Source organism: Channa argus, chromosome 14 (assembly GCF_033026475.1).
Source record: "Channa argus isolate prfri chromosome 14, Channa argus male v1.0, whole genome shotgun sequence".
Taxonomy (NCBI): Eukaryota; Metazoa; Chordata; class Actinopteri; order Anabantiformes; family Channidae; genus Channa; species Channa argus.
Window position 1 is genome coordinate 11557134 of NC_090210.1, and position 22290 is coordinate 11579423.

The window sequence follows — 22290 nt, forward strand, 5'->3', positions numbered from 1 at the left end:
TCTATCTGATTCCCTTAGCTTTAGCTGTGTAGATAACAGCTCTGTTTGAATGAGCCTGTCTGGTCTGTGTGTGCGAGCCAAATAGTGATATCTTACATTTTCCCTTGCTCAATTTTCATCTTTCCCACCATATTTAGTCTTGTCAGTGCTGCTGTTGGCCGCTGAGTGCAAGCTAGGATGAAATAAAAAAGTGGGTAGTTGGTGCTTTTTATGCAGTAATGTGAGTTCACAGGAGTTCCATGCTGCGCCTGGTGCTCTCATTGTCATCAAATAGGTGAATCATAAGAGAAATGCGATGTATATCCCTATAATACAAACTGCAAAGCCAGCAAAAGGACTGATAATGTGCTGCTTTAATAGGAGCACCGCTAAAAGTAAAAACAGCATATTAAAACATAATCATAGCACACATGAAAGAGCATGTTAGCTTTATTAATCCTTGTTCACAGAAAGATGGAATGAATGACTCAGAGACTAAAAAGTGGTTGTTTGTGATGAGTGCCGTACTTACATAGAGTTCAGTTGTTCAAATGGAGACAGAGCTGCTTGTCTTACAGTACTCGTTGCCTTTCTTTATCTCCTCTCACCCTTCTGTTTTTAAATTATTCACTTTTCTTTTAATTAATTTTTTTTGCAGCAGGTTTTCTAGTCATATTTTACTTGGCTTTTAATTACATCTCAGTGCCAATTGCTCAAACACACACTCTTTCTTTCTCCTTTTCTATCTCTTCGCTTCATCCTCACTTCTGTTAAATTAAATGGCACCTTATCTGACAGTGAGACATTGTAAATATTGGCTCAGGACGGATCGGGAGCAGCAGTTTGTAAATGTTCGAGAAGACAAAAGGAAATGTTTAATTTACAGATAAAGTGTATCATCCGAATGAAAGGATAGAGGCCGCTTCTTAATATTTGCCGTCATGTGTCTCTTCAGGTATGTGGTCCTTCTCTGTGTCTGAGCTGGCCATCCCTGGTGCCGAGATAGGTCGCATCTCGGCATCAGACGCCGACCTGGGCGAGAACGCCAAGCTGGAATATATCATCCTGGAGGGGGAGAGCGGGGACACGTTCAACATCACCGGAGTAAACCAAGAGGCGGTGATCACGCTTAACAAGGTGAGAGAAAGATGAGAAGAGACAGATGGTTAGAAAGAGGGAGGGGCTGAAAAAACATGTTCTACAGTAAAGGGAGGAGGGAATGATTGTTTGGTTTCATGGGATGGTGATGGCAGAAGAGGAGAAGACGTCGGCTAAATGAGGGAGGTGTAAGAGTGGATGAATAGAAAGGCGTCAATTTGAAAGGGCAGGACAGAAAAGAAGAGGACAGGAGAAAAGGAGCAGATGATGAGGGGGAGGAGAAGACATGACACTGACATTGTAGGCAGGTTTAAAAAGAGGAGTTTGGTTTTGTTTGAGAGGCAAAGCATATCTAAATAAATGTTATCTAAACCCATTAACCTAGAATCCTTGGAGAATACTATATAAGCCTATATGATATGACATAATTAATCTCTCAGCATTCAGTGTATTATATTAAAATGTGTGATCTGTATTCATTTTACCTTTTGTCCTTATTCAACTCCCATCAGATGAGAGTGGTTTGATGGGTTTCTGACAAATGAATTTCCCGCTTGATTCACTTCCTGCAAACCAGCCTCCTTTTTATCAACATTTCCATCTGTTTACAGCAAACATAATGAAACATTCGCACAAAACTCAATCACAGCATGACGCATATGAATGCAAATGTTTGCAGCAGCTGAGTTGAGTGTAATTTGCAGCAAAAATGTTTTGACCACTGTAGTCGAGGCGTTTTGACTGCCGCCTTTCAGCCTTTCAGATTATCTGTGTATAGCATTTGCATGTACAGAAATATCAGTGAGGCTCTGTTCAGCTGGCTAATTGTTCCCTTCAGTGTAATACTCGATGATTTCAATTTCAAACAACCATTCCCTAAGCTGCCTGTCATTTCGAGTGACGACATTCTTATGAAGATGTGTGTGCACAGTGGAGGCGATGAGGTCTGACACCTGCCACTGTGACTTGTTAGTCCATACAGAACCTGTCCCCGGTGATCACATGTAATGTAGACTTAATGAGAAGCATAAAACAGATGTACCTGCGAAACCTACAAAAACACAAGTCTTTGATCTATGTCAGACACTGAGAGAGTGTATGCTGTATAATGAGCCCTATAAAGGATGTTACTGTATATCATGTATAATTCCAGAAAATTGCATAATTCCAGAAACATATAACACCTATAAACCATTAAACCAATTTTTGATTCAAAATAGTACTAAGACAACATATCAAATTATGGAAAGAAATTAGATGCAGCAACATGCAGCACAAATATCAGGAAAACAAAAGACTGGAAAGGTTCTGGTTCTGCTAAAAAACACCTGGTGGAACATCTCATAACAATTTGTGAAAAAACTGTCCTGTGCACTGATGAGTCAAAATGTCTTATTCTTTTTGGAAATCACGGACCCCACATCCTCAATGCTAAAGAAGACAGGGTCCATCTGATGTTGTATGAGTGCACAAAGATAGCATCTGTGACACTGTAGGGGTGCATTAGTGCACACGCTATGGGTAGCACTTGGACGTCTATGAAGGCTACATTACTGCTGAACAAGACAGGTTTAGAGCAACACATGCCGTCATTCAGATGGATTTTTTCAAGACATAGGCTGTTCTTGAACGTACACCCTACACACTTTATAGTGCATTATAAAATGTCTAGATGTTGAGTGTGTAGGTCTGTCCACTATATATTGTAATGCAATTGTGGAATTTTCATTTCAAAAAAAGCAGTGAACATGGCATTTATCCCACTATGCCTCTATTGTGCTAACAATTAACTCTAAAAATGTTATATTGTTTTAGCATTGTCATTGCAATGTGCCCATATTCACATCGAGGGATGTCCAATATCAAGCGAAGCAAAGTAATAATGCTAAAAGTAATTATTTCAGAAACAAAATAATGACATTGACTAATAATGAAGTATGAAATTTTCCCCTACACGATCACTTCAGGAGAGCAATTAGCACACACCTGTGTTTGTTGTGCTGAAATCAGTTTCATACATAGGTTTCAAAGGTTTCGCATATCACTGCATTCTTTTTTATTTGCATTTTACACAGCGTTCCAGGCATGGGAAGCATGTGTGTGCTCACATACTGTATGTACACACTTTCACAGGCAATATTCACCAGACATAACAACCTAAGAAAAAACAAACCATCTCTTAAAACACAGTAACATTGTCTTTTGTTTTCTGATATGTTTTGTTTTTTCTTTATTGTTGTGCCTTGTGAAATATTGTGTTCTTATGGGCCACCATAAATATGCCTATTAACGTGAGGCTTATCTATTTTTGTAGCAATGTTAAAATAAGAGAACGAATTCCACCAAAACAAACAATGGACTAATCCTACTAACGATTATTGTCTGTGTGTCCAAAGCCTGATATGGCTTATTCCTTTGTGCCATTGAGCTCCATTGTTATCCAAGAATGAGTACTGTTAAGTTGATCCTGCGCTGGTACAAATGCCACCAATGAATTATTTCTGAGGCATAAAATCCACATTTAAAATCGGTGCCCAACACATGCACTTTGTGTTGTAAACAATGCAGTACACACCTGTTTAAGAAATTATTTGGCTATTTAAAAAAAAGAGACTTTATACTTGTGTATATGTGTATAATACGAAAGGATGGGCTTGATGCTTAAAGACAAAGACCAGGTAGGGATGTCTGAATGTACTGACAGACAGACTAACACATTACTGGTATTTTCATGGGATAAGCTGAAATTAAAGCAGCAGTATGTGAGTTTTTTGGGTAGTTCTTTTTTAAACCAGAAATATGCTCCAAATTGTATTTTGCGTGCAGAGATATCTATCTATCTCTCTATTATCTTTAAATGCTTATCCAGTTGAGGATTGTGAAGGATCTGCAGCCTATCCAAGCTGTCATTAGGTGAGAGGTGGGGTACACCCAGGACAGGTCACCAGCCTAGCTCAAGTGCAAATAAATTCGCTTCTAAAAGTTTTTCAGCAAGGTTTACGCTTCACCCATTCGTAGAATTTGTATCCTTTCTGCTTGTTTAGTCAGTTCTGGAGCATTTTCATTTATTGTAATTTCACAGTGACGACTACCTGAAGCTGTGTGCAAAGTGTGGTGGAGTGCAGCAGAGCATAGCAGAGAGAGAGGGCAGAGTGGATTGATTTTGAGTCTCATGCTAAGTTGCACTATTGTAGCTTTAATTAAAAAATGACTTATCGACATGGTGTAGCTTTTTAATACCAGAAGGTTATTAGGTTTTTAATGCCAGAAATAAAGAGGTTTGTTGAACTTTTATTAGGGATTTTGTGATTCTTACAAAAATAATTTAGCTAATAATATGTTCCAAAAAAAGTGAAGGAAAAGATTTCCATTTCCATGAACTCAAGGTGAACTCAAGTGTCTCTTTAATTTGCCCCATCATTGACACAACAAGATATTTAAAATATACTTACTGTGTATGAATCAGACAATCTTCGCATTTAAGAAGCAGGAACCACAAAATGTTTGGACGTTTTGCTTGGTAAATGACTTTTAGTAATTTCAAAAACAATTTAGTAATTTCACAAATTGTCCATTGACTGATAAATTGACTAATTTGTTCTCTCTCACCGACTTGCTATCTGGGCCATATCATGACATTTGGGGCACTGGGCCAGAAATCCTCTGGCACTCATTAAATTTTAAAATAATTATAATAATTTGATAATATTTTATTACTTTAACTTTACTAACTTCTGCTCCATTTTCATGCAATCAAAAGTTTTAGTTTGGGTCTTTATATAAACAGTAGCCAGTGATATTTATTATTCTCTTGAACTATTTTCAGGATATGATTTTAAACAAAACAAAATTTTCACATTTCTGTATGGTTTAAAATTAGCAGGATAATAATATGATTAAATGTAATAGTTGAATTTTTCCCTCATTTATATCAACTTTTAGTGCGCACTAGACATACGGCAGCAGAGAGGTGAGAGAGAGGACTGGATTTAGACAAAACACCATCAACTTACTAAATATTCAAATACACCACTGATATTTCTTAATTGAGAATTGTTTAATTGAGGACATTGGGAAAGTTCTGATAGCTGTCAATCTAGGAGCAAGCATCTGGATTTATGTATAGGTGCTACCCATATCAGAATGCTTAGATCTCCTTGGATCTTGTGGCATTAGTGACATTATAGCTTCATTGATTATTAGTCTACGCTCTCTTGTTAAGGCTATTCACTGGACTACAAGAGTTAAGAACACCCACATACAGTGCATATTATGTGTTATACAGCTACTTGATGGTGAAGCATACTGTTTAACCTGGTTACTCACATGTTATTCTTAAATAGTGCAAGCAAATAAACCACAAGGTCAAAAAGAAAGAAAAGGAGCTGGTTATGAGACAATCACTCCACAGTATATATGTGTGTGTGTGTGTTTACTTTCCTAGCTTTTATTTGACAGTGTAAAGAGTCAATGTGAGCAAGTGAGTTAAAAATAGATGATGAGCAATAAGAAAAAATTGTGTTCCTCTTTTGGTGTCCCTCTAGATTGCGGCCTGTGGCTAAAAAGTGACTCACAAGATGGACTTAGTTATCCTGTAGACCTGCAAGACTCAGCTTTATACAGTATCCTGCCAGGTTGGAGTGAAAACAATTTCAAAAATCCGTCCATCTTTAAATTTCAAATAACTTGAAGCTGACGAAAAATCCTAATGCGTACGCACATAAAATACTTTGAAAACCAATCATACAGTCTTCCAGAAGTTTCTGAAATGTTGCTATTTTGGAGAAGCCTTGTTCTCAGAGAATGGAGACAGTCTTCACAAAATATACAGTAATTTGGTAAAAATCTGTCAAAAAATATAGTTTTTTTTTGTATTTTCAATGTGTTTTGTGTGTTTTTACTGGTGGGCACCTGAAAGCACAAGTGCTGCTGTTGTTGTTGTTGTTGTGTGTATTTCTGCAGTCATGTAGCCATGCATATGTGTATGTGCAAGCAAGCAGGGAGTGTGTGTGTGTGTCTGTGTGTGTGCGTACGTGTGTTTGAATTTATCACTGTGTCAGTTCTCAGCCTTGGGTTTGTAGGATTCGTTAAAACAATCCTCACCTGGAGGTGGTGTGTAGAGCTGGATTTTCAAGCCTGGCATGAGCGCCTTTGAAGAGAGGCAGAGAGGCAGGGAGAGGACTGGATACGTTACGAGATGCAAGCAGAAAGAAATCGAAGGCGAGGACCCAATGAATAAGGGGAGAGAGTTGGAATGAAGATGGGAGAGCTGAGGGAGGGGTGCTAAAATGAGGTCCTGAGGAGCAGTGACAGTAGTGAGTACAGTATAACAAGGGAGTGAGAGTATGAAGGAACCAGAGAGAGACATGCAAAAAGAGGGAGAGCACCGCAGAGACAGCAAGAGCTGTGAAATCGGTGACAGGCACACAGAGAAATTAGCACAGCTAGAGATTGTGAGCCACAGGGAGGTAGACACACTCATCCAGACAGAGAAGGAGGTAAAAATACAAGAAAAATAAATAAATAAAAAGGAGAGCTACAACATAAAAACTTAGAGAGGAAGGCAACATGGCAACAACAAGCTGAGAGAGGAAGAAAGCATAGGGAGGGAGGAGGATGGGAAAAAAAAGAGCAACCTGCTGCGTGTAAAAGGAGAATTGATCAGTTCAACTTGTGCGGGGTGGCTGGTGAAATGGGCGGGAAAATGACATGTAAACAAATACAGTGAACACCTCCCACCTACAACATTCCTCCCACTGGATTCAGCAAAAGAGCTCCCAAAGACACACACACACAAAACAGAGCACACAATTAGTATTTCAACCCCCGTGCTGTTTTGTGTTGCTTTAATCCATCTACAAAGACACTTAGAGAGAAAAAAAGCTTCGACCACAACTGCTTCCACACAGGTGAAATATTTCAAAAAGCCACAGGATGCATGTGGGTTCATTCTTAAGCTTAGAAGCAAAGTGAAGCTGATGATACAGATGCTGTAGAGAACTATTTTCTTACAGCGTCTGTACATCAAGTGTAGAATAATATACTGCATAAAATTATCGTTAACTCACCCCTCAAATTTTCACTTTATTAAACAAAAAGAAAAAAAATTAACAAAATTGCTGTGTTTGTGCGTGTGTGTGTGTGTGTGTGTGTGTGTGTGTGTGTGTGTGTGTGTGTGTGTGTGTGTGTGTGTGTGTGTGAGCATATGTATAGGTTGCAATTGTAACTCCTCACATGACCCGCTATCCTTCTTCCAGAGTCATACGTCTTTCAAACTGTGAAAAATTTTAACAGGGGAGCAAGATGATCTGTGTGCCCCTGGAGAAGGAAGGATTTCCGAGCGGAACAATTTGTGTTGCCACAGCGTTGGCCTTGACCTCGTGGGTCATCTCGCTGCCGCAGGCTGAATCTCTTTAACCGCTGATCTAAGATGCACTCTCCCTCACACACATACTCAGAGACATACAGATACGCAGAATGGAGATGCACACCGCACACCTACACAAGCTGCAATAAACCACAGGGAGACACATTCAGAGACACACATCAATATAAGACACTTGACCTTGCAGCTCCCTGTGTTTAAATAGTGAGGAATGAGGCGAAAGGAGCTGCAAAGTGGTGCGATTGCTCGTTTAAGAGTGAAGAAAGATGCTGTACAGCGGTGCTCGTCTGGTAAGAAGTGGGTGGGGTAGGACTGAGAGGGGTAACAGCAGATTAGGTAGAAAAAAGAGTCAGGACAGGAAGCTGGTGGAAGTCTTTGAGAAATAGTTAAAATAAGACGTCATGAGAATATGTGAGGACAAAATGAGGAGGACTGAGCGAAGGGAGAAAATACAACATGGTAAAAGGTGCTAACACGAGAAGCTGAGTCATTAAGAGCCTGCACGACTGATTGCCACCTGCCGCTTATCGCTGCATATTTACTGTCAGTCCCTCAGAAACCCCCAGCAATAAAAAAACTCTGTCCATCTCCCATTATCTCTTCCTCTATCAGTGCCCCCCCATCGCCCTCGCCTTGTCCTCACACTGTTTTGTGTCTGGAGGCCATGTCAGACGGTGTGACGGTGTGTGGTGCCAGCGTCTGTGGCTCTGACTCGGCCTAGGTCGGCCTCATTCACATTCAATCACACACACACAAGATACAAAGATATCAAGGCAACCGCATGATCACAAAACCATTCTCATACAATCTCACAAACAGATTTTTCCCTCTATTCATTCCACATTAATTTTCCTCTTCTTGGTTTCATTTTGATTTTTATGGTCTTTTAGTTTATTCGTCTTTGCTCCCAGTCAGCTCCACTCCACTGCAATTATTTACTTATTACATATTGCTGTTAATGAATGTACAGTACATATTGCTGCTAATAGATTTTTGATACAGCATGTGAACAAGGCCACAGTGTAAGTAGCAGGTAATTGAAGAATTAGCATAACACTCTCCAGTACAGTGACTCCTCGACACTGCTCTGCAGCAGTGCCCCCTAATGGCCAGAGGTTGACATTCAACCCTGAGGATGACTTACAGTGACTGGTGGTAAAGTCAGTCACTTTATGCATATATTTAAACGAGGAAGAGTTAGAAGTAAAGCAGAAGACACTGATATGCGTAAATCAGACAAGTGATGATTTAATAAACGCTCCAATCCAATTGTGCAGCAAAAAAACTTTAAAGAACAAACAAACTAACATAATGCCCTGATTTCACAGCACCTCATTACACATGTATACTTTATTTAATAACATGTATATAACAAAGTAGGATCACTAGACACAACACTAGGCACGTCAAAACATCATTAATATGAATCTGGCAGTGTCCCGATTCACGAGGTTCCCTTTTGAGGTATGTTTTCGAGCTGTGTAAGCCTGCTATTTGTGCGCCTTTCATTCCTCTTACCTGAGGGACAAGCTAGCTCGCACATGTGTCAGTTTGCTGTTATTATTTCCATATGCTCTCACTTAAAACGGCTGTCTAATCCTCAGTCACACGCCAGCAGCACGCCCAGGATTATCTGTGTTTGTTTTCTCACGCGGAGGAGAGATTGTGTTAATCTCCTCAGAGGCAAAAAAAGAGGGAGAGAGAGTGAATCAGGAAAAAAAAAGGACAGACAGAGAGACCAGTGTCTTGCTCATAAGTTGTAAAAAAGGAAGACACGGGACATCTGACAGTGAAATAAAACAGAAGACAAGAGACAAGTGACAGAGGGAAGGAAAGGCGGCAGAGGGAGAACAAAGTCAAAAGGGAGATTTCGAAGAGTCTTTGTTCTCTCAACTCTGCAGTTGTGCTTGTTGGCAGAAATGTCCAAAGCTGCGTTTGTCATCAGACAAATGTGATGTATGATCTTGATTTAGAATGCTCGAAATCAAGAAAGAACCCCAGCTGCCAAGGACAGTGGGGCGCTGAGCACGCACAAGGAAACACACCGCGCAGCATGTACGCTCTCACACACGCTCCTAGGTGAGCACACGGAAGCATATGTTCACTTGATTTCACACACATTCACAGAAGATTTTCATTTTCCATCAATTACAGCGCATTCAGAGAGAAGCACCGCCACCTCTGTGATTTCGAAGCCTCACACTCTGCACTGATGTACCAGTCCTGTAATGCAGTCCTCAGTGGAGCATGTGTGCCTATGGGTCGGCCTCTTTTCGATGAGATGTATTATGTGTTGCCAGTCTAGCATGCAGGTTAGCTAATTAAATTCTGCTAACTGTGGAGCAAATTTAAAAGGGAAATTGTATAGAGAAATTTGAATTTCAAAAAGGAGAGTGGGAGCACGGCATGGCAGGACAGTAGAAGGTTACACTTGTAGAGCTTGTGTGTGTGTAGGTATGTGTGCTTGTGTAGGAGTGGAAGGCAAAACAAGGGAGTGTGTTCAAGGGATGCATGTTCACAGGCAGCATCCAGTGATTATGTTCAGTTTGTTGATTTTTTGTTTTTATATTAGTCGCTGAATTGTCTCTAAATGTCACAACATAGTAAAAAAACTTAAAGGGAGTAAAAACATTTAAAGACGTTGAGTGCATTTTTTGTCTTAAGCAGAAATAATCTGTTTACAATGATATTGTGTAAAACTGAAAACAGCAAATGTGGGACGCAAGAATCGACACATTTTGACATTTGTGCTCAATAATGACTTCAGTGTGCGTAGTGCATATGTCAGTAATCAAAGCTGTTGATTCATTTTCTGCTAACCAACCAAGCAAATAATCAGCTACCGTGTAATCACTGGCATGTACACACCATCTCATGGGGTTAAAAAGTGACTAAATGAAATTGAAATGAAATGACATGTACAGCCACTTTATCTACTGATGCAGGACCTGTCTGATAGACTTCACTGCATCTGCCTCTCTTCTAGACCCAACAAGCATTTGTGAAAAATCTGTGAAATGCTTTGGGACACTGCCTTGAAACTGCAAGGCAATGTCACGTCACCCCCATCCCACCCCACCCCAACCCCCGCCTCCCACGCCCCCAGACCCTGCTCTACTGCCTCTGCTACCTCTGGTAAGCCTTTCAAAGCTAACGTTAAGCTAGCGGTTCAAACCAGCACATAAGCCATCTGTGAAGCTGGAGACTTTTGCAGGGGCAGACAGAGTTCACTGTCGCTGCTCTCAGTTTCAGCCGGGTTACACCATGTTGGATAGATGTTACCTTGGTTGTTGCTGGTGTGTTTATAATAACCTGTATAAGATTTGTTTTTTTTTTTGTTTCTGCATCAAATTATTGTATAACACTTGGCCTTTCTTTTACCTTCAAGACTGAACTACAAGAAACACAACTACAGCGTCAACAGATGAGAATAAAAATCACAAATGTAGGCACAGATCATGAGGAAATGTGACCCTATTGAAGCTGTAACTAACAAATATTAAGGAGCTATACATCTAAGCATGCGATCTGAATGCGATTATATTCTAGAGGGAACGAAATGAGTTAATGATTATGTTCCGATGCAACAAATGTTTGAAATATATGCAGCGTAGTTAACATGGCTTCTCAAGGCGTGGTTATGGTGGGTGTACAAAGCCCAGGATTGTCATCTGAAAGACTGGAGTCCTATTTGTGGTTGGGTTTAGACAAGAAAAACACTTATTCCAACAATCCGCTTGTTATACTGCAAAATTAGATGTTTTAGTGGCTGAAAATATGTGCTCTGGGAACATTTTATTACTCATGTTAAGTACTGTTTGCAACTCACTATTTATGTTAAATGCTAGTGCATGATGTTCATAGAAAACATAATCTGGTCCTAAAATGAACTTTTTTGTGTGTGGTGGATACTCTGTATTAGAGTTCAAATACATTTTTGGATTTGTGAAGGGGCTGGAAAGGTGTTAACATGCTTTTTAGGGATTGTGTCCAAACGTGCAAGTTTCACATGAGCTCACCCAGAGGAAGGAACTCTTACATCCTTTCCCACACGTGTAGGAGACAGAAAAAAACAAAATATAAGACAAACGTAAGAACTATTGGAGTGACTGTGTGATAAGTGCTTCCTGTATGTGCTGTGCTTTGTCAGTGGTGGCGCCCTGTCACACACACTGTGTGGGTGTGGGTAGGGGAAGTGGGTGATGGAGTGTGTGGGGTAGCTAGGGAAGGGGAGCAGAGTGATGGAGTGCTGAATGGAGGGAGGGCAGGGGGGTGATGAGTGTGTGCTCACAATGTAAGTGACACCTCTCCTCCTCAGACAGATTGTCTCTCTCTCCCTGTAATGGGGACTCCGTCAAAGAACCTTTTCTCTCCGTCTATCGACGTAAACCCTCCTCCACAAACACTATCACTCTCACAGCCTCCTTCTCTCCATCCACAGACAGTTCCTCGTGTTTGTTTTTAAATTTCTGCTGCGATATTCCACAAATTGCTTGCATTTTGATGTCTGTCAATTTGCCCTTTCTTCTGCATAATTTTTAATCAATCATCAACTCCTTTCTAAAACTGCTGATTTTCTGAAAAGCAGTTTACTGTGGCTTACAGCTCAGAGAGGAGGAAGAAAGGAGAAGGAGAAATAAAAAAAAGAGAGATCAGAAAGGAAGGAGAGAGCGGAGCGAGAGGATATCAATATTCCCGCTGCTGCTGGGATCCTCAGAATGATTTTTTTTCCCTGTTTGAATCTGACAGTGAATTTTCTGCATAGCCAGGGAGCCTATTTATCCTCTGTCCAACACGGTTCTCTGTGCCAATCACACTGAGGATGATTCATATGCACACTTACTTTAGGACACACACAAACTGACAGATGATCTGAGGACACCAGCTTAAAAGAACTCCTTGTTCTTACACAGAACCCCCCCCACCCCCCCATCCACACACAGACACACACACACACACACACACACACACACACACATACACTCACAAAACACATACAGTAATACCTCAAACAGGTCTTTTGAACCAGGTCCAACATGTTGCTTTTTCCAAATGTAATCAACAGCAGGTGCATGTCAGTGTGTGTGTGTGAGACGGTGGATGTGATTACCTGTGTGTGCCTCTGCCCTCACGAACAATCATCTCGGCAAACCCGATCAGAGGCTCATCGCTTCAGAGCCGGCCCGCTGGTGGGAGTGCGGCACGCAATCACACAGACACCTCAGACAAATAGGCTTCATAACTTCTCTTTAACAAACAATCTCTGGTGCCCGAGCCCCTATCCCAAATGAAATCTCTTCTACCTGTGTAGATGCAAGGATACAGTGGAATTTTGAACAGTCCTCGCAGCCAGGTACGAGTCTCCATGGTGATAGTAGCATCACTATTGTGATAGAAATAGTGTTTGAAATAGAGAAAAGGGAAGCCTACTTGTAAAAGCATGGGTTTGTTTTCGTTTTAAAAAAAGCTAGTGTGCATGGAAATAATTTAAAACACTGCAGCCAAGCAGCACAACAGATAGTCTGCAGTGAAGTTAAGACAATTCTGTATCCGTACTGCAAAAAACAAGTTTGTTCAGGTTTGACTCCCACAGTTTGTTACAAGGTCTGCTACTACTACGAAAACATGTCTGCAACATTGAAAAAAACCTTGCTGGACCATAATAAAGTTATCAATGCAACTACCAAACACACTACACTTTCCTATTCATCTATGCTGCATAGATAGCGCTACTAGTGTCATACAACCCACTGACATACCCACAAAGTATTTAGCATCCCAGCAGAAAACCCTACAGCTACAACTCCCCCAGTCTTAACATGTCAAAATATCCCAACATCAACTCTAAGCATTGTCAAACAAACGCCTCAAAATGTAGTTGCTTCAGTGTCGGAGCTCTTGAGAATCTTTTCAACTCTTTGAGCATCAAAGAGTTCAAACAGAACCCACCATCCAAGCATCCACCCACAACAAACGTCAAGGAATTACTTCAAAGCTCCAAACGTCACATGTAAGGTAACCATGCTGGTATTTCATCCAAACATCCTCAGCTCATTCTGGATGGGATCACTTTGTAGACTCTGCAAGCTGTTAGCAGTTGAAAACCTGGTCTGAGAAACAGGCCAAAAGAGTAAAAAACCTTATTGGATCCCATGTTTCTATAATGTAAAATTTCACAGTAGGAGCTCATATAACCCTTAAACTTATACTAATCTTTACTAACTCACACCTTTCTGTCTTGTCCTACCCAGGCCGTGGACTATGAAAGCCGGAGCTCCTACTCTTTCTCTGTGGAGGTCCTCAACCCTATAGTGGACCCTCGCTTCCTACGTCGGGGCCCCTTCAAGGACCGGGCCTCCATTAGAGTAGCAGTGCTGGATGCAGACGAGCCACCGAGGTTCTCCCGGGCACGGTATCACATGGATGTGTCAGAGAACTGCCCACCAGCGTGCACCGTGGGCCGGGTCAGCGCCGTGGACCCTGATACTGGTCTTACCAATAACATCAGGTGAAATATGAAGCTGCTTTTCTCTTACTGTATATTGCATGTACAAATTTACAAAGTCAGAGGGCAGTAACAACGTACACAGTGAAGAAGAAGGGTTTGATGTTCGAAAGGCAAGTTTCACTTTGTTGAGTTTTAAATTGAAAGAAGTAAATGCAACTCCAACTCTAGTTTGGCTGAACTCTAATTTATTACCTAATCTTTTATTTTATGAACAAAAAAAAATTAAGAAATTGGAATTTTAATTATTGCATTTGTACAAGCTTGAGCAGATTATTAAGTCTGTACTTAGCTGCACCACTTTGGCAAATATCACAGCTTTTTGTAGCCAGCTAAGAGTCTCTCTATTGTATTGTGAGTTTTACCCCCTTTTTACCCACTTCTCCTGCAGAGCTCTGAGATATTTTTAGGCTGTCTTGCACACACAGCTTGTTTAAAATCTACCCACAGATTTCCAATAATGTTCACATCAGGGGACTCTAGAGGCGATTCCAAAAACTCCACCTTGTGTTTCCTTAAAAACTGTAGCTTGTGGTGCATTTTGAGGTCTTGTTTAGATCGTTTTTTTCGCTTTCCACTTTCTTCATGTGCTGGAAAACACCTATTGGTATGTAGTGGAATCTACAGTTTTCTACTTTCTGTCCAAGCAACATATCTTGTGGTACTGGCTGCCTAATCAGAATATTTTCAGTTTGTGGCAAAAGGAGCTCAACTTCATCTGTCCACAACATTTGTTTCAGAAAACACTTTGGCTTATCCAGATGTTGCTTCTTCTAATGACATCAGTGCTGCACAGTGGAGTAGTGAACCACCACCTGTGTGTCAGCTCAACCTTCCTGCAGATCTGTGCATATGGGGTTTTTTTTTTTTTGGCTTTCTGCCCAGCAGATGTGCAGCTTAGATATTTTCTTGGAGTCCCAGATCTCGGTCTTGACTTCCACAGTTCCCCTTTACTGACATTTCTTAATGATATTTCACACAGTGAAAATATCAAGCTAGAAGCACTTTGATATCTTTTTATAACCTTTGGTGCTTTGTAGGAATCCATTAACTTCATTTTCAGATCTTTAGTCAATTGGTTAGAGGAGTCAGAATTTAAAGAAAGGCTGTTTTTTTAATATTTGTTTGCTGGAGGGTCTGTATTTACTTCTTTTTACCTCCAAAATCCATAAAATATCTAATTTGCCCAGGAGCGCTTACACTTCTCATACAGCTGTGTCTATTACTCTGTACATTATTGAGGATGTATGATGAGGATGTAAAAATGTTAATTTGCGTACTTGTGGACACTCAGTGAGAAGCTAGTTTTTCTTATTTTGTGTATATTAAACAAGCTCGATAAAACGTCATCTTTGATAGTGCCAGTCAGTGGCTTTTGTTTCCTGTTTCCAGTGTTTGTGCTAAGCTAAGTATTGACTGTTCAGGAAACAGTGCCTCTAAGTGAAAAACCAAATATCTAATAGATAGAACTAAGAATAATTTCTTAGTTTATATAACGGTGTTAAAACTAGAAATTCGTTTTTTTCCCCCACTGATTGTGAAATCTTCAGCGCAAACATTTTTAAAGCTAGGGATATATACTTTTTTGGCTTGGAATTCAAACCCAGCTCTTTAAATAAAAGAAACAACAGATAAGAACTAACCAAATAGATATAAGCCAACCAAATGCCCACTCACTGTTCTGCTGTGCCAGACAGTAACCACAGAAGCCTGTAGCTCTCCTGCTTTCTCTTGCATTTGTTTAAATAGGTTTTGTCTCGATTTGACCGAAGAGGGAGGGGAATGGGTTTTTTGTAACAACCACAGAAAACCGTGTCCCAATTAGCACAGGCAACAGCGCTAAGAGTGAGTGTGTGGGGAAGAATGATAGTTGGTATATTCATAGAGATATTCACTGTAGATAATCGGTGGCACTTCAAAAGAGCTCCTATCAGCTGTGATAATCTCCCTATATTAATTCTTTGGCCATTTGAATGTCTACTTTCTTATCGCTCGCTCACACACTTGCCCTGTCTGCTTCTTTCACTCTGCACCCCGCTGCTGTCTCCGCTTGCTTCTTCGCTTCATTCTTTCTTTAATATTCTCTGCTCCTTCCTTGGTTCTCTCATGTTCTCCTTCCTATTCTCAAATCATTCTTTCCTTCTGCTCCATTTTTTTCTATTTAGGTTCTCCATTGATCCTCAGTCAGACCCAGAGGCTCTGTTTCGTATCACCCCAGACACCGGTCTCATCACCACCGCCATGGAGCTGGACCGGGAACGCGAGCACTGGCACAACATTACTGTCATTGCAACCCAAAGAGGTCAGATGTAATGCTTTATACACCCCTTAACGCTCAGACATCATTTAACTTTGTTCATTGGACTTGAACCTAGAGCTTAAAATCTTTAATGAAAGTGGCATCTTACCACCTCTGACACCTGCACCCTCTGATGAGCCTAAGAGGTTTAAAGGAGTGTAAACTGTATATTGTACAATGTCTGAAAGGCACAGTATCCAGTGTGTGATGCAGTTCGCTAAGCGGCTTAGCTCTCGAGTCATCAAGCCATGAGGGGAATGCTGTTTGGTGATACAAATAGTTTGTTACTGCGCTTCCTGAGAATCAATAGATCTATATTGTGTGAGTTGTCTGATGGTGGGATAGCTCTTTTCTCATAAGGACTGGACTGAAAACAAAGAACTCAAGCAACAAATCGAAGAAAACCATTGCTTTACAGGTGATAATGGTAAACAGCTTTTAGTTTTTCAGTAAGACCAGGAAAAACACCACAAATGAACAAAACGTCAGTTGATGGAAATGCCACAGGGTCCACTTACTGTGGTAGTTGTTCCTGAGCTTCTATTCGTGACCCAGCTAAGATGGTTTAATTAACTGCTGCTTTCAAGGTCAAAATGGACTTTGAAACTCGAAAATGGAGATGCTTTGTGTTAATAAACCAAGACGTGCGTGTTTTGACCCTGTCAAGTACATTGATTCATGGAAGTAAAACCCTTTAAGACATTTGGAGATCCCCCATGGGAGCCATAGTTGTGTTCTTGACATTGCTAACAGTGAGATGTTGGAGGGCATAGTCTTTAATAACAGGATGACTGTTTTAAAGTTACAGTATGTCATGGTAGTACTACTTTTATTCTTGTACAAAATGCAACTAAACCTATCTTAACATTAAAAGGAGCCTCCTGTGACACAGACTCATTGAACATCACTGGCAGCCGAGAGTGTAGAGATATTTGCTTCAAAAGGCTTTTAGGAATAGTTCTGCTTAACCAGTCAGAGAATTGCAATTATTTCTGCATGATTGGGAAGTTTTGGATAATTCATATTTATTGTAGCTGCATAATGATGACTACCTGAAGGACTGTTCAGTGTGTAGCATAGAGTAAAGAGGGAGCAGATCTTTATTAGAGCAGGGCCAGCTTAAGATGCACATTGTACATTTAAGAATAATAGTTATATTATTTTGGCTAATGTCATAGAATGTAGAGCATAGAATACAAGTTGTCATAAAAATTTTTAATTTCACTCTTTTAAGGCCATATACTGTAATATTGTAAATTACCTGGGCACTGTAGCTTTTAGCAAACAGCACACAAACAGTAGTACATTTTCAGCCATGGATTAATACAAACAGTATGTGGTGTTTTTGTTTAGTGTATTTGTGACAGCAGTACAGTTTATTAAGATTCTATGGTACATTTAAATAAAGGAACTCATTAATGTACTTTTAGACAACAATAGATTGTATAGAATTTGTTGAACTCTACTTAAAATGTCCTTCAACCATCCTATAATCATTTTTTGACAGGTAAGGTCTTGTTGTTTTACTCAGAAGCCTAGAACAAGCTGTGCTTAACCTTACCTGACAAGCACTTCTTGTTTCTCTGCTAATTATGACTGTCAGAGGCAAAAAGTGGAAGTAGTGTAACAGTATTTGACTTAGCATCTGACTTTGACACCAATGACACTGACACCGTTTGGATTACATTTCATTTTAAAAGTGAAACTTTTCTTTCTATACAGACTGGGACTGGGCAAAGTATCAAATAAATTATATTAATTTGAGTTTGTGAAATTCAGAAAAAAATGCCTAAAATCTAGAATAATGGTTTCTCTCCCATCACTCAAACAGCAGCAGTTACTCTGGAGTTACGACACTAATGAAAGCTGTCAGCAATTTCTTGGAGAAGCCTGCAACAGTCAACAAGATTGAGTAAATGTGGCCACAGCAGCTGAAGACAATGAAATTATGCCAATGAAATGTAATCATGTTGCCTCAGTGATGGGAAAATGGCAGACATCCCACCTTTTCCCCCTTTCCCTTGTCTTTATGTTTTACAATAAGAAAGTAAGTGTGCGGAGGAGTTCAGGGGCAGTACGGAGTATAGGTCAGCTGTGTTTTACTTTTGGTAGATGTTAAATTTTTTTGTTGTTGCATGGCTGCTTCCAGTATTATTCTTTATGTGTTTTCAATATGTAAAAGTAGAACAGCCTTGATATTTTATCTTTATCAGTATTTCACAAATGACCCTACAGTAATGACTGGAGAACAGCATTTTAAATAAATTAAACTTTTATTTTAATAAATCTATGTATCTATTATCTGGACTTCATGTAGACAGAAAAAATTAGAAAAAGGAAATTTAGACAGAAAAATGAATGAATTGTCCAGCTTAGCCCTAGTTAAAACCATTTTTTAAAAATGTGTTTGATTTTGTGATTTTTTTAAATCAACCAGGGGTTGCAAACAGGCATATGAATCATTGTTATGGCTGCTAATCCCAGCTCCCTACTAAGGTCAAATAGCTGTTTTGGCAAATGACAAGCGGTTATTTAGGTGTTCTTTTGAGCCCTTAAAATCAATCAAACAGGTTGATGTAAAGTGGAAGTATTTTTGCAGAGTGCTGTCTTGTGGCCACTGTGTGCATAGAAGAGACGTTGTTTTCCTGTCAAGGCTTGGTCTGGACAAAGTTAATCTTTACTTCAAATCTTCTCAGGGCTTCTTGTGGCAGCAGAGTTGGTAGAACGGTGGAGGCAGCACAGCGAGTGCCTGTCCTGAATAATGAGCTCTATCTTATAAACAGGCTGTTGGAGGCAGTGTTGACATAAAGCACAGTGGGACCCCTGCCATGGCCATGGGCAGGCCAGCTCACCCAGTACTATTACAGCAAGAGCTCATTTTCAGCTTTTCAGTGACGGGAACCAGTTGCTGTCATCCATGACACAGAGTTACTGCTCTTTGAGAACATGGTGTGGGAGTGTATATATATATGTGTGTGTGTGTGTGTGTCAGTTTGCGGAAAATTTGACCCAAGCTGTGTTGCAGAGTTGCCTGCTTAGACTAATAAGTGAAGAGGTGTGATGGCGAACCTGGCTCGTGGCCACAGCCAGAGCAGCAGAAAATGTAACGGTGAATGTTCAGCTGAGTGAGTGTCCATGCATTTCATGCACGGCTGTGAGAACGTCATGTTCAAGTGTGTGTATATCCAAGTGAATGGGGTGTTGGAGTCCCTCTGCCAATCCATTTAAACTGTACTCTTGTGTAACTGCATGCAGATTGACTGCTTTCTACACCTCTCCTTGACTTCCTCTCTCTTTCTTAGAAACATGCACGCTCAGTCAGTGAGATGCTTTGGCTAAGAATGAAACAGTTTGATGTGGAAAAATTTGACTGCTGTGGAAGCATCAGTCGCACTTCAGCTGTAAGCTTGTGAGGTGTAACATAGTGCCAAATAAAAGCAAATGTACTATTGTACAATACATTTAGCCAATTTTGTGCTTGTTAATGTGATTTGAGTGTTGTTGAAGTTTTTGGACGAAGATGCTTGATCTCGCCTATGAGGACAATTAAATAGAATTAATGAAGCGCAAACTTGTAGGCCTGTGTGTGTACACATGAGTGGTGTTTACAAACAGGAAATTTTATTAATATAAATGTCCATATACAAAAAGGTCTGTGTGTGTGTGTGTGTGTGTGTGTGTGTTTGTGCATTTTAAAATGCTCTGCTCTGTATGCTTCTATTTGACTGGCCTTTTCAGACAATCCCAGCCAGGTATCCAGAGTTCTGATTGCAATAGAAACACTGGACCTGAATGACAACGCACCTGAGCTGGACAGACAGTACTCAACAGCCATGTGTGATTCATCCTCCATTGGGCAGGTCAGTATGTGTGAAAATTTCTTTTGATGTCAATATACTGTATTTGTTTGTAGTATAAAAATGAGAAATCCAGTGTAAATTCCTGCGGTTTATTAGTTATTTTCTGCAGCAGAAACATAAAAATATCTTATGTAAAGTGTAGCCATTGTTACAGGTTCTGTTTTTCTTTCTATTATTCTTGAACAAGTTTGGGGAGTCGGACGAGCTCAGGGGATGGCTTTCCATTATGATTGCTTTAGTAGGTGTTGTTTCACATCACGACAAGCCAGCTACAACAAAAAAATGATTATCATTTCAATGACGCATCCGAAGTATATTAACCCAGACAACAACCACAAAACAATAGCAAATGCTTGTTGAACAAAGAAAGTTGTCCAGGTTTGTAAGTAGTTGGGGGAAGAGGGTCATACGAGGGCAGCTGGAATCAGCAGTTACCATAAAAAGGCAGCAGTTCCAACCATTCTGGCCAATTGTTTGTTAAAACAGACAACACTGTTTTCCGGCCTACCAGTGACTCATAAATCACAGAAACTGGCCCACATGGGTCTCTTTCTGGTCTGTCATCCAGGGTGGACCGATGAGCAAGATAAAAAGCTGGGGGATGTGTTTTTCATCCCTACACGGGAATGCAAAATACAACTGAATAGTGGTGGAAGAACGTTAAAAAGTTGACTGAAAATGAAAGAAACTCATATATGAAATCGAGCAAACTTTGGTTGGTATTGGGCCAATGACCAGCATGTACCCATTATATTAACATCACTCCTTTAACTGTTGTCCACCACTTTTAACACTTGTTTTGCTCATATAGACATAGTGTAACCTTTAAAGGACAATTTGCAGGACCTCATAAGGTTTTTAAGTTTAGAGAATGGGAAGCCACCAGTGTTGTGTTTCCATTAGACTGCTCATCTCAGTGTCCCACAACTGGATCCATGGTGGTTGGGTCCATTTGCAGGGGACAATCTACATCCATTGCGGTTTATATGACCACCGGAGGACGCCGAGACTCAGATACCTCACCAACTACTAGATGGATTGATATACAGACATTTTTGGTTCCATGTAGATGGAGCCTAATGACTTCCACTAGTGCTGCCATTGATCACTGCGGTTTTGAATTGACACGTCTTAACAACTGCTGTTTAAATCGCCATGAATTTTAACACAATCATTTTGCATTTGGTGGTTTTTCATCTAGCATGTTTAAAAGGACAAACTTTAAATTTGTTTAATGTTTTGTTTATGACAAAATGCACGAAAACCTCATGATATTCTTATCAGCCTCAACTTTAAATATCAGGATAAAATGTTTATATTTTACCTTCTGTGGCATTGCCCCTGGCATCTTATTACAAATTTCTCAGCTGAATATTTTGGTATACGCTGCAGTTTTGCATATGGTTTAGTATAGCCCTGGCTTTACACATATGGTGTATGTTTTTATAAAACATTGTTTGTTTTTCTATGCACACAAACAATATCATCCAAATAAGCCCAATGAATCTGAATAATAGTTGCCATTGTTATGTCAGACAAAAATAAATAATACTTTATGTTAGGTACAAATTTCTGATGACATGCTCGATCTGTAAAAGCATGTCAGGCCATGAATTAGATGATAGTTTCATGCTGTCAGTCATCGGGAGTTTGAAACGTTTACTTTAAACTGTTTTGTCTCCCGTAAAGAGACATGTAGTACTTTACTGCTGTTTCCATTCCAATAAGGAAGCATATTGTACACCGCCGTGCTTATAGGAGCATAATACAAGGCTGCATCTATTCAGATATGGCGGCATGCAGCTAGAGCACGCCCATTCACCATGGAGGCAGGTGAATCCTCCATGGCCTGTTATCACCACACAGCAGCTATTCACATTGTAATTAAACGCAAGCCTCTTCTCAGACCGTCTCTCTCTTGCCATCTCTCATGCTTTATTTGTGTTTTTGTCTCTTTTTCCGCATTATGGTGCTTTTACTTGATCCTATCTCAATTATAGAAATCATCTCCGAGCTCTTCAGTTGCTCCCTGGAAACCATCTTTTGCTCTCTTTCTTCTCTTCAGTATTCCACTCTGGCTCCGTCGCCATAATTTGGTGTCTTGGCCCATCTGTTGTTGCTGCTGGTGTTTTTCTTGCTCTGCTTGTGTCTTTGTTGTTTCGCC

At 40.2% G+C, this 22290-nt stretch overlaps 1 protein-coding gene across 4 annotated transcripts in view; it reads left to right on the forward strand.

The window, feature by feature from the left end:
* Positions 1–22290, forward strand: part of LOC137098536 (uncharacterized) — a 141273-nt gene that overhangs the window by 100085 nt on the left and 18898 nt on the right. For all 4 annotated transcript variants that reach the window (XM_067474849.1, XM_067474850.1, XM_067474847.1 and 1 more), the window contains 4 exons: positions 935–1116; positions 13714–13970; positions 16133–16269; positions 20005–20126. In XM_067474849.1, the coding sequence (XP_067330950.1) occupies positions 935–1116; positions 13714–13970; positions 16133–16269; positions 20005–20126 (698 nt within the window). The remainder of the gene's footprint in view (positions 1–934; positions 1117–13713; positions 13971–16132; positions 16270–20004; positions 20127–22290) is intronic.